Source organism: Myotis davidii, unplaced genomic scaffold (assembly GCF_000327345.1).
Source record: "Myotis davidii unplaced genomic scaffold, ASM32734v1 scaffold173, whole genome shotgun sequence".
Lineage (NCBI taxonomy): Eukaryota > Metazoa > Chordata > Mammalia > Chiroptera > Vespertilionidae > Myotis > Myotis davidii.
The window spans coordinates 3782819-3795046 of NW_006286303.1; the positions used below are offsets into that span (position 1 = coordinate 3782819).

At 41.4% G+C, this 12228-nt stretch overlaps 2 protein-coding genes across 2 annotated transcripts in view; both read left to right on the forward strand.

The window, feature by feature from the left end:
- The window catches only part of SGCB (sarcoglycan beta), a 14368-nt gene extending 5092 nt beyond the window's left edge, over nucleotides 1–9276 (forward strand). Inside the window, exons 3-5 of the mRNA XM_006757826.2 lie at nucleotides 2006–2197; nucleotides 2774–2905; nucleotides 6205–9276. Coding sequence (XP_006757889.1) covers nucleotides 2006–2197; nucleotides 2774–2905; nucleotides 6205–6408 — 528 coding nt within the window. The 3' untranslated portion in view covers nucleotides 6409–9276. The remainder of the gene's footprint in view (nucleotides 1–2005; nucleotides 2198–2773; nucleotides 2906–6204) is intronic.
- Nucleotides 9277–9377: 101 nt separating this feature from the next.
- Nucleotides 9378–12228, forward strand: part of LRRC66 (leucine rich repeat containing 66) — a 22965-nt gene continuing 20114 nt past the window's right edge. The window contains exon 1 of the mRNA XM_006757828.2: nucleotides 9378–9649. The gene's annotated coding sequence lies outside the window, so the exon portion shown is untranslated. The remainder of the gene's footprint in view (nucleotides 9650–12228) is intronic.

The following is a 12228-nucleotide window of genomic DNA, read 5'->3' on the forward strand; positions in this document are numbered from 1 at the left end:
CAGCAGGTGGTCATCCCCCGAGGGGTCCCAGATTGCGAGAGGACACAGGCTGGGCTGAGGGACCCCTGACCCCCGAGTGCACAAATTTTTGTGCACCGGGCCTCTAGTGTTTAATAATATTATTGGTCTTTAATCTATTAATGTTAAATGCTTTCTTAATATTCTAGATTTTTGTTCCATTGTAGCATGTTCTGTGATATAATTGCTATAAGAATACATAGTTTACTCCTGTCTTCTCCATACAAGAAAACCATTTTTTTAAAATATATTTTATTGATTTTTTACAGAGAGGAAAGGAGAGAGATAGAGAGCCAGAAACATCGATGAGAGAGAAACATCGATCAGCTGCCTCCTGCACGTCTCCCACTGGGGATGTGCCCGCAACCCAGGTACATGCCCCTGACCGGAATCGAACCTGGGACCCTTCAGTCCGCAGGCCGACGCTCTATCCACTGAGCCAAACCGGTTTCGGCAAGAAAACCATTTTTTAAAAAGTACCTTTCCTGCTCAGCCAGTGTTGCTCAGTGATTGAGTATCAACCCATGAACTAGGAGGACACGGAGGGCACATGCCCAGATTGTGGGCTCAATCCCCAGTAGGGGGCATACAGGAGGCAGCCAATCAGTGATTCTCTCTCACCATTGATGTTTTTGTCCCTCTCTCCCTCTTCCTTCCTCTCTCTGAAATCAATAAAAGAAAAAATTTTTAAAAAGTACCTTTCCTGGTTAGTATACTCTCTCCTTTCTGGGAGTTTAAAAGAGAATATGCCCATCTAGTCAGTGGTAGCCCATGCCAAGGGACTGCTATAGCAAAGGTTTTTAACCACATAGAACCTCAATGTACCCTTACCTTCCATGCCCATCACAGGCCTAGACCCATGTATTTGTGCAGAACAGTATCTTAATATATAAAAAGCCAGTGTCCCTAACGACCGGAACAACCAAATGACCACCATGAGGTGGCATTGACCACTTCTCGGTCCCTTTCCCCCCAACTACACCCCCTGCGAGTGGGGGCAGGATGGGACTGGCCACTGGCCTCTTGGTCCATCCCCCCTGCCCACAGACTCCAATGAATCAGCGATGGTGAACGGGGAATCAGGGTGGGTGGCAGGAGGACCATGTTGGCTGTCAGGTTGCTGGGGGCTCAGGCCTGCTCATCCCTGGCTGCTGGGGGCTCCGGCCTGCGAGAAAGCGGGCACCGGCATTTCACTTCCATGCGCGTGCACCAGGCCACCACTGATGGGACATGCTGCCCGCTTGGGGCCACTCATGCCGGGCGGGTAGGTCACGGGCGCGCCCCACAGTCTCTGTCAGCGCCTTAAGCCCCAGCAGCAGTGGCAGCAGCGGCGTGGGCAGCCAGAGCAGGCAGCACATTCCATCAGTGGCCGGCCCAGCGCACGCGCATGGAGGTGAAGTCTCCAGTGCCTGCTGTCCCGCAGGCCTGAGCCCCGGAGCAGCCGGGGATGAGCTGGTGATCCCAACGGCCTGACAGCCCGGTGGCGGAGGCGGCATTCAGCCTGGGGACTGGTGAACGGGCAGATGATGACCCTGATCGCAGGAGGCTAGGCCTAGAGACCCTACCCGCAGGATTTAATCATGCGCTGGGCCTCTAGTAAGCAAATAAATGCATAAGCCCTTGTTTTTGTGTTTTGTTTTATTGTGTGTTTTTTGGGGGGTGAGATTATACTTTTTCTAAATTATTTCAGTGTTTTTTTTCTTTTACTTGAATGTATTGGGATGACAGAGGTTAACAGAATTGTGCAGGTTTCAGGTGGGCAGTTCCACAATGCATCATATGTGCATTTTATTGTGTGTTCACCACCCCAGTGAGACTTGTTTTAAAGAACTTTTATCCCAAGTGTGTGGGGTGGGGGGGCACAGATGGACACAGTTAAAATATTTGAAATTAGTCTGTTGTTATAGAGTGTTTTGATAATGTTCTTGATGAATTTCGGATGCAGTCTTCTTTGAAAACATACTCATGATAAAGTGTTTTTCTGAAGATTGTTTTTCAGCAAGGGACAACAAAACTCAGTGTAGAAAAGAACAAAACTTCTATTACAAGTGACATTGGTATGCAGTTTTTCGACCCAAGGACTCAAAATATTTTATTCAGCACCGACTATGAAACTCATGAGTTTCATTTGCCAAGTGGAGTGAAAAGTTTGAATGTTCAAAAAGCATCTACTGAAAGGGTATGATTTATTTTCTTTGCTTTATTAATGGAACAGAGTTACTGTCCAAAGCAGTGATTTTCAACCCTTTTCCTCTCATGACACACAAACTAATTACTAAAATTCTGCAGCACACCAAAAAATATATATTTTGCTGATTTGACCAAAAAATAGATATAATTTTGATTCATTCCCATCAGACAGCTTTATTGTGTTGGCTAATGTTATTTTTTTATTTGACAGTATAAGGGAAAAGAGGTTAGTGCCCCTGGCGAATAGTTGGGTATTGCATGTTTTAAAGATCCGTGCAGCACACCAGTTGAAAATTGCTGCTCTAAAGGTACAAATAGGGAGGGGCGTTTTACTGTTTTATGTGGCATGAAAGAAATTCCAGAACAATGAGAAGGACAAATTCTAGATTTGTCATTACCTAGCTTATGTGATCATTATCAAGTCATCGCTTTACCTCAACATCTGTAAAACATGAATGAAAACACTTGCCTTTCATATCATGGTAAAACTCCTATTCCTCTGTCACTGATAATAATATTCACTTTAACTTTGTAACTCTTTTCACTGCTTTTTTTAAATTTTCAGATTACCAGCAATGCCACTAGTGATTTAAATATAAAAGTTGATGGACGTGCTATAGTGCGTGGTAATGAAGGAGTGTTCATTATGGGCAAAACCATTGAATTTCACATGGGTGGTAATATGGAGTTAAAAGCAGTGAGTATTTTTTAAGAATTTAAGAGAATTATAAGATTCTTGGGTATATATAAATCCATATGTGGAATAGTGTACAATGATTAAAAATGCTGAATAGTTGTATATTTTTTGACATGGAAAGATGTTCAAAATGGATTATGAAGTGAAAGTTATAGAATAATTTGTGAAATACCTCATTTTTACATTTTAAAACATGTATAATTATAAAATCTGCAAGGGAATGCCAAATGTCACAATAGTTAGCTATGGGTAGCAGGATAACAGATGACTTTTATTTTTATTTTATTTCTGCTTGCCTTCCATTTAAAAAAAACGTATATGATGATACCTATATTATTTTAAAAACAAAGACCAAACAACACCAACAACAAAAACTTACAAAAGAGAATTCTGAAAGATCAAATTAAGTATCTATTCTCTAAAGTTGGGTTTCTTTTCAGTTAAAGATTTTTCGTAACCCTTCCTGGGTTTTATATCCAGTGTCTTGAAAATCAATTAGCAAACATATAAAATGTTTTTTTATTTATATGCCCACTATTAATTCTAAGGGAAAAAGGTTTCCCTTTATTTTAGCTGTGGAAATGTGAGATTCTCTTTGTGCTTTACAGATTATATCTGAATTTTAATAGGTAAATATTTCATAAGGGAGCAGTAAGTTCGAAAATGTTTTACCTGCTCATAATTCAGGTTAAAGCATATTTATTCAATACTAGAGGCCTGATGCAAAAATAAATGCACCAGTGGGGTCCCTTGGCCTGGCCTGCAGAATCGGGCTGAAACCAGCTCTCTGACATACCCCGAGGGGTCCTGGATTGCGAGAGGGCGCAGGCCAGGCCAAGGGACCCCACCAGTGCACCATTGGGGCCAGGGAGAGACGTGGGAGGTTGGCCAGCCATGGAGGGACCAAAGGAGGGCTCCAGGGCGTGTCCAGCCCCTCTTGCTTAGTCCCGATTGGCCAGACCCCAGCAGCAAGCTAACCTACCAGTCGGGGCGTCTGCTCCCTGGTGGTCAGTGCACATCATAGCGAGCGGTTGAGTAGCTTTAGCATATCATTAGCATATTACACTGTGATTGGTTGAACAGATGACACGACACTTAGCATATTAGTCTTTTATTATATAGGATGTCTTTGGACACCTGCTATATGTTAATTAATTCAAGCTAATTAACTTTTTTTTACCAAGCACTAAATGACAGAAGTTAACTTAAACCTAAGGACTTATAAAATAATTCTTTCCTTTATTTAAATTTAATCTCATAGTTCTTAGAAAAAATAGACTTTAAAAAATTAAGTTCTTTCACTTTCATAAATAGCTTTTCCCCCCTAAAGCACATATTCCAATCTCTGAATAAAAAAGATAGACGTAAAATGTGATTCTTGCCAAAAATTCAATAGCAATGCAGGGTATTTTTTACATTCCTCTAAACAAATAGTGTTGAAGAATGGTCACAGTGGGGGCATTGTTCTCTGCACTAGAAACTCAAAGAAGCAATAAGTGTGATAGATTTGTACCTACCCATTAGCAAGTGACCTAAGTCTTTTACTTTTTTCTACCTGGAAATTCTGCCTGTTGTTAATATGACAATTATTAAAATAATTTGTAATATACATACACCATATCCATTTTTCCACAGTTAAAGAAATAAAGGCCAATATTGAAAAGATATTTCTTTGTAATTAGCTGAAAAGAATTAGCTTTGTAATTTAGTTAATATTAGTGATTAGTTTTAAGTGTATAGCTAATAATTAGAATTTTATAAAACTGCTTTTAAAAATAACTGCACTAGCAATTTAAAGAAAATAAAATTAAATGACCACACGATGGCAGCATTGGAACAAAATTGGACTATATTTAGTCCATTATACTACCACTTCCTGATCAATGAGCCATTTTCATTACTTCATAACCAACATTCTCTCATTGCTTTAAATACCCTCTATAAGTTGATGATTCTCAAATTCCTGCTTTAATCTTTCCTTTGAACTAAGATTCACATATCCAACTACTTACTGTACTTTACTATCTAATAGGCATTTCAAACACAACAGTCAATCAGCAAAGCCTTCAGGCTCTGCAGCCGCCACAGCCCCCACCATTTCCTGCCGCACTGTTGAACAGCCTCCTAAGGGTCCCTGACTCCCCTTTTGCCCTGTAGTCAGTTCTCTATACAGCAGCCAGAGTGATCCTTTTCGAAAGATCATATCACTTCCCTATTCAGAACTCTACAAATGGCTTCCCATCTAGTTCAGAGTAAGATCCAAAGTGCATTCCCCGGCCTTCCATGTGGCCCCTAGTTATTTCTTTGACTCATCTCTTACCAATCTACTCCCTCAGTCTCTCTGCTTCAGCCACACTGGCCTCCTACTTGTTCCCGAACCCCAGGCACATCTCCTTTGGAGCCTTTGGTGTATGGTTTCCTTCCCCATTAACCCACATAGCTCACTCCTTCACATGACCCAGTTTCCTCTGGACTTGGACCTCATCAGAGAGGCCTTCCCAACTACCTGTGTAAAGTGGAACCCTGCCTGGTCACTCTCTCTACGTACCCTGGCTGACTTTTCTCAGCTGACGTCCTGTTAGTTTTCCCTGTTGGTGTGTTTATTGTCTGCCCCTCCCCATCTAAATGCCAGCTGCTGCTGCAGAACTTAGACTTTGCCTGTCTGTTGGCTGCTGTATCCCCAGCACCTAGAATAGTGTCCAACACAGAGTAGACATTTAATAATTATTTGTTGAATGAATGAAAAGAAGAAAAGGAAACAGAGCAAAGAAGGGAGATAGAAAGGGCCTGTAATACAAGGAAGTTCCTGGAACTGAAGAAGAGACCCTCCAGGCAGTTCCTTGGAGTCCCTGGTCTTCAAAAGCATACGCTTGAATCTGCATCCGTGTGATGCAGAAACAGTGGGAATTAAAGTAAATTTTCTCTAGGGGAAAATTCTTTTTCTTAGCATCATCAGAAACTTACCAAGCAGTAACTGTGAAAACTCTCTCAGGAAGTAAATAAAATGGTCTGAGACCTTGTCAACATCAGCCTCATTATGCACTTAGGAATTCTGCTGTAATTGTAACTAGTGAGAAGTAAATTGTGTGACACTTGTATTGGTGTATGTTGTAAACTATTACTAAAAGGTCACTGGTTGAATCTTGACATTAGGTTTGGTTTCTGTGTTGTCATTTTGGTCACGACGTCACTGTCGCTTACTCCCTTCTTTACTTGTTAATATTCCAGTAAGTTCTGTTTATTAAACTTGTTGTATCCCCATTTGTGGAGGTAAATAGGTCTTATTATTCTCCTCCTAGGAAAACAGCATCATCCTAAATGGAACCGTGATGGTTAGCACCACTCGTCTGCCTAGTTCCTCCAGCGGGGACCAGCTTGGTGCTGGGGAGTGGGTGCGCTACAAGCTCTGCATGTGTGCCGACGGGACTCTCTTCAAGGTGCAGGTGACAGGCCAGAACATGGGCTGCCAGGTCTCAGACCACCCCTGCGGGAACACTCATTAGAACAACCGGAGAGTCTTCAATATGTTCATATCTTGACTTGACTTTTTTTTTAAGACTATGCATGCAATTATGTTTTTACAGAGTTTGTGATACTGGTAATTATTTTATCTGCAGAGCACTACTGTATCTATTATAATCTTCATATTTAAAACCGTCTCAGAGAGCCTAAATTCTAATAGACCTTTCATTAAGTTGCACTGATCTTCAAGTTAACGTTTTCTAAAATAATTATCAGATATGAATAAAATCCAAATTTTTTAAAAGTGTTTTTATAACTCCACTATTCCTTGTCTAAAAGATAAAGGGCTGAAGCAACTGTTAGATTCACTGTAAGTAAGCTTTTGGTAACTAGTGGGCATAGACCCCCTCGAGATATTTGAAAGGTACACTGTCAATAAGTGTTAAATGCTCTCTTTTCGCTTCTAAGAGGCAAAACAGGTTTCCAGTGCATTAACTTTCAGCCACATTCTCACTGCACATATGTGAGGTAGTAAAAGGCTGTGTATGGTTCCTTAGTTTTGCACTAGGAAGAATACTCTGTAATAGAATGTTTACTTGTTAAATATTAATAAATATTAACTAACTGTTCACCATGTGGTAGAAAAAAAATACCATCCTAGCTTTAACTTTTAGGTAATGATGACAGTTGTCATTTATTAAGCTTTTTATACATCCTAGGCATTGTCTAGGTGTTGCATGTGTGAACTCTCTCTAATTCTCACTCGAGCTCTGTAAGTAGACGTTATTGTCCCAGTTTTTACCATTAAGAAACTGAGGACCAGAAACTTAAGAAGCTTGCCTGATCTCAGGTAGAAAATAGCAGAGTTGGGATTCAAACCTAGATACACTTGCTTCCAAATACCTAGTTATTTTCACTTAATGCATTGGTTTCAATTATTAAAACTCTACAAAGACGAACAAAGACTAATTCAGACTTACAGATAAGAATCAAATCAACTTTAGACAATAAATTAAAAAAAAAAATCAAGCAGGTATACTTACTCCCGTTTAAAAAAAAAACCAATCAGCCTCATGTTTTTAAAAAAAAAGCCAATCCCTTCAGATTTTAAACTCTCCTAAGCTAGTTCCAAAATGTCAAATTGGCCTGGTAATGGGTTACCCAGTTTCCTGACTGGTGGGCCATGGCGCACTGGAGTACCTGAATTGGGGTAAAGGGTTGCCAAACACATACCCTCAGCTCCCAGTGCAGCATAGTAAGAAGTGGCAAGTCCCGCTGTCCAGAATGGCTGGTGGGTTCACTCCAGTGTGCACCATATAGTTACTACCCCTTTTAATGTGCGCCATGCCTTGAAAAAAGTCGGGAAGCACTGGACTAAGGGTGCAATGCAGAAAATAATACAAGTCAGTTTTAAGTATGAGAATTGATCTCCGTTATAACATCATCATCCCACTGGAATGATTTTCAACCCTCAAGTCAGTGATTTTTAATGCATTTTCTATTCAACTTGAAAGGCACTCTCTGGTATTGTTAAGACATGCACAGTATCAGGGACAGAGACTCTGAAGTAGTGTGCTGTCAGGAGGCAGTGGTGATAAATCGTAGGCCCCGGCCTACATTCTGGGCTGGGCACTTTGAGCTGTGTGGATAGGAAAATCAATACAAAAACAATTTGCATTCAGCATGTTGCAGTTCTCTCTGATAGAACAACCAAATGCCTTAGAGATTATGAATAGTGTACTAAAGTATACTAAAATAGAAACTGACTTGTCATACAGTACTGAGTGCAGTTTTTAAATGAAGAAAAAAGAGAATGAAATTTATGACCTCTGAGTATTATACTTGCAGTGATTTCAGAACCTATTTTAATATATTCAGTACCAATTAACATCTGAGTGATATTCAAGAAAAAATCATTGAAATGTCCATTCAGATGCTCAGTATATTTTTAAATTTTACATCCATCACTTGTCTGCTCTATTTAGATTTGTTTTGAATATTTCTTTAAATATTTTTACAAAAACTATAAAACACTATCTTAACAATGTTTTATTTATTGAATATAATTCATGAAATATCTATTTTTGCTCCTCTTTGAGAAATACTTCTGTTTTTGATACATCTCCATTAGGTGCTTTTGCCATTAGAGGATATTTTGATGTTTTATAGAACTGATTGTTAAGGTAACAGGTATAGTATTTGAGGACACTTTGAAGGTGGTCCTTGCCTTTTCACTAAACTGTAGACTAGAAAATTCACTGGAGAGCAGATCAAGAACAAACCATCCTTTTTACCTGTGACCTATTTTGCATAACAGTAAAGCTTCAGCTACTCATTCTCACCACCAGATGGTATTTTTCTATAAACTGAAATGTTAACGTTCCTCTTTCTACCAGCTGTTCCTCCCCTAAGCTGAGCACTGCTGTGACTAGCAGCAGGCTGGGGGAGGTGGCTGGTGCAGTACTTCAGAGTGGATTGCAGTGGGCAGGGGGACACAGGAAATAAAAGAAAGATACTTTACAGCAGGTAGGAATATGCAAAACGACACAAGGTGGGGACTGCCCATATATGGTCTGTAATATTTAAAATATACTTATTTGTATTCTTTTGCATTGTAAAAAATATTTTATGTAATAGCTTTGATGATAAAAGGTGGAAGTTGTACCTAGTTTTGAATGAGTTTTCTTAAGAGGGTAAGAATGTTCTGGTTCTAAACTTGACATAAAGGAGACCATTGATATGCTGATAATTTTAGCAATCTTTTTAAAAGTGCTGCAGGTGCAAAGATGACAAGTTATGCCAAACAAAAGGAAACCTATAAATCTGATTCAGATTGCTAACTTTGAGTTTCAGTTCAGTTTGTAACAACTATTAATGACCTCTGTTTACAATAAAGATTCTGTCAACTGCTTGCTGTTCATTTTTTAATGGTTAAAATATTATCAGGTTTCCACATAATCATACAAACATGGTGAGCTTAAATATAGCTGGAGAACGGAGCACCGTCCGTATCTGTGTGATCCCTCTGATCCTCCAGCTCAAAGGTAGAAGCTGTAGCGCTTGGATAGTCCCACCTCCCTCTGTGCGTTCCCTCAGAGTCCCAGGGACATGTGCACGCTGTCACTGTGGCAGGAGGCCAGGGCCTTGTGACGAAAGGGTGAAGGTTTGCCACAGGGCAGGCTCCACGGGCAGATGGGTGGAGCCTCAGAGGCTCGGGTCTAAAATTCCCACCTGGCTGGATCCAGGTAGAGACCCACTTGGAAACTACCTAAAGATCGTAAGGTAGGGCTTAGAAATAGCGCTGCTGTTGTGTTCTTTCTACACCTTATCAGAAATAGCCTCTTCTGATTTTTTTTCTTCTTATTTCTTTAACTTCTCTTCCTTTTCTATAAGAATGAACTCTCCTTTCTACTTTGTTTTTTTTACTGCCCTCCCTTATCTCTCTCACTCTCTGACACCCGTACACACCCCGTAGTTCTGCTTCCTCAACTTCAGCTTGAATGTGTCCATTTAAAGATTTACATTTTACCAAGTTGTTTTTCATTTCCTCAGGAAATTTTTCTAGAGTTCTCAGGGGTTCCTTACCTAATATGTAGAAGCTTATATGTAGTACATGTCATTTTTCTTTACATATTAATAACTTTTACTTTAGGACATAAGATTACCATTACCTAGCTGTTTTTTGTTTTTGTTTTCTTTGGTGCCCTTGACTGGAATCGAACCTGGGACCCTTCAGTCCGCAGGCTGATGCTCTATCCACTGAGCCAAACCAGTCAGGGCTTACCTAGCTGTTTTAAACTCAAGTCTGTTAGATAATGTATAGATCTCTTTAAATTAGAAACAGGTCCATAAAAATCTTTATCTCCCCTTAAGAATAAGTATTTTTAACCACATTTCTGTTCAATATTGGAAAGTAGCATGCCTGTGAATTACTATATTTTTGTTGCTGATACTGCATTAGTTTGGTATACAGTTGTATATATAACAATTGCAGCTTTCATTTTAGAAACAAATATCTTTCCAACTAGAAATTAATTCAATTTCTGAAATTGCATAAGAGCCACACTATAAAAATAAGTCACTTCTCCATGCTGCAGGGCGCCTTTGCAGTTCATGGCCCCGTGTCTCTGAATTTAGATGCCCTTCAACACATGGAGAATTGACCTTGTGTGAACGAAGTTTAAAAGTTGCCTGGTACATTTCATTTGCTGCGTGCATTCATCCAAACGGAACATAGCCCTGCAACAGACTGCAAACTATTAAACATGTAAAACAAGGGAGAAATTTACATATGCAGCACACCACGTGGAAAACGTGGCCCTTAAGGAACTTACTGCCTTCCAGGGAGTTTAAAACAGACACAAAACAAAGAAATGGGAATGCGGGATAATACTGATACTCTGTCACACTGAATGTTACTAATGCATTCATTCAGTAAATACTGACTGAAAGATTCCTGGAAAGATAAAATAGGCTAACGCTGGGAAAGGGGTCTCCAGGCCATACGTAGGAATTGGAGTGAGGAGAGGAAAAGGCGTTGAGCTTGGAGCTGGGAGTTACAAACGCTCATTTCAGCATGAGACGTCCATACACAGTGCTGAGCACAGCCGCGTCTTGTAATGGCTCCGTGTGTGCTGAGTGGTCCGTAGGTTAGCTAGCCCTGCCTGCCAACCGGGGGACTGGACTACAGGCACTCAGGAGCTCTTTGAGGCTTTTGAATGAGGGGATAATAGGAGGAAAACAGTGTTAGGGGGCAATAACCCATTGGAATAGGATGGGCCAAGAAGAAGGAAAATCAAGAGGCCGTGGCAGGAGAAACAGTTAAGCCATTCTAGTATTTAGGATGAGTGATGAGCTAAAGGGTGCCATTAGAGCAGAAAGGGACAGTTTGTTGCAAGCCTACATACTGAATAATGGAGTTATTCATGGAATTCGGTGTCATTGAAACAAATAAAAATTATCCATTTACTTTTAAAACACTTTGTGTGTATATTTAGCCATTGAAATGTGTAAATACTTGTTTTAAAACTTTTCATTGCTTCTCAGAAATCTTTAGTGAAAAAGATCCTTGATGTTTATATCTTAACTAGAGGCCCGGTGCACAAAAATTTGTGCACTGGTGGGGGAGGGGGTGGGAGGGTGTCCCTCAGCCCCACTTGGGCCCTCTCACAGTCTGGGATCCCTTGGGAGATAACCACCTTCTGGCTTAGGCCCAATCCCTCGGTGCCTGCCCCGCCTCCCCAGGTCACGCACACAGCAGGGCCAATCTGGGGGTTGGGGCGCCATCCTGGGTCAGGTCTCACACAGAACGCCCCAGGCAGGTTGCACACAGGACGACCAGGCGGGTTGGCCAATCGCTGCTGCCTCACCCGGCCGCCTCAGGTTGGGTCGCACACAGAATGCCCAAATGGAGGCTGGGCGGGCTGGCCAATTGCTGCTGCACCACCCAGCTACCCGGGTCAGGTCACACATGGACGCCCACTGCCCTAGGTGGCAGATAGCAGGCCCAGATGGAGGTGGGGCAGGTGGGATACCCTCGGGGGATGTCCGCAGAGGTGGGAGAGGCTCCCGCCACCACGGCTGCGCTTGCCAGCGGTGAGCTGGGCTTCTGGCTGAGTGGCGCTCCCCCTGTGGGAGTGCACTGACCACCAGAGGACATATCCTGCATTGAGTGTCTGCCCTCTGGTGGTCAGTGTGTGTCATAGCAACCTGTCATTTCAATTCTGTCAATTTGCATATAGTAGGTCCTTAGGTTATGTCAGAGATCCATTCCTACAGCGTGTTGTAACGCGATTTTTGCCGTAAGTCAGAACCAACCTACATAAGCGCCTACGTCACTCACATGGAGCACATACACAGCA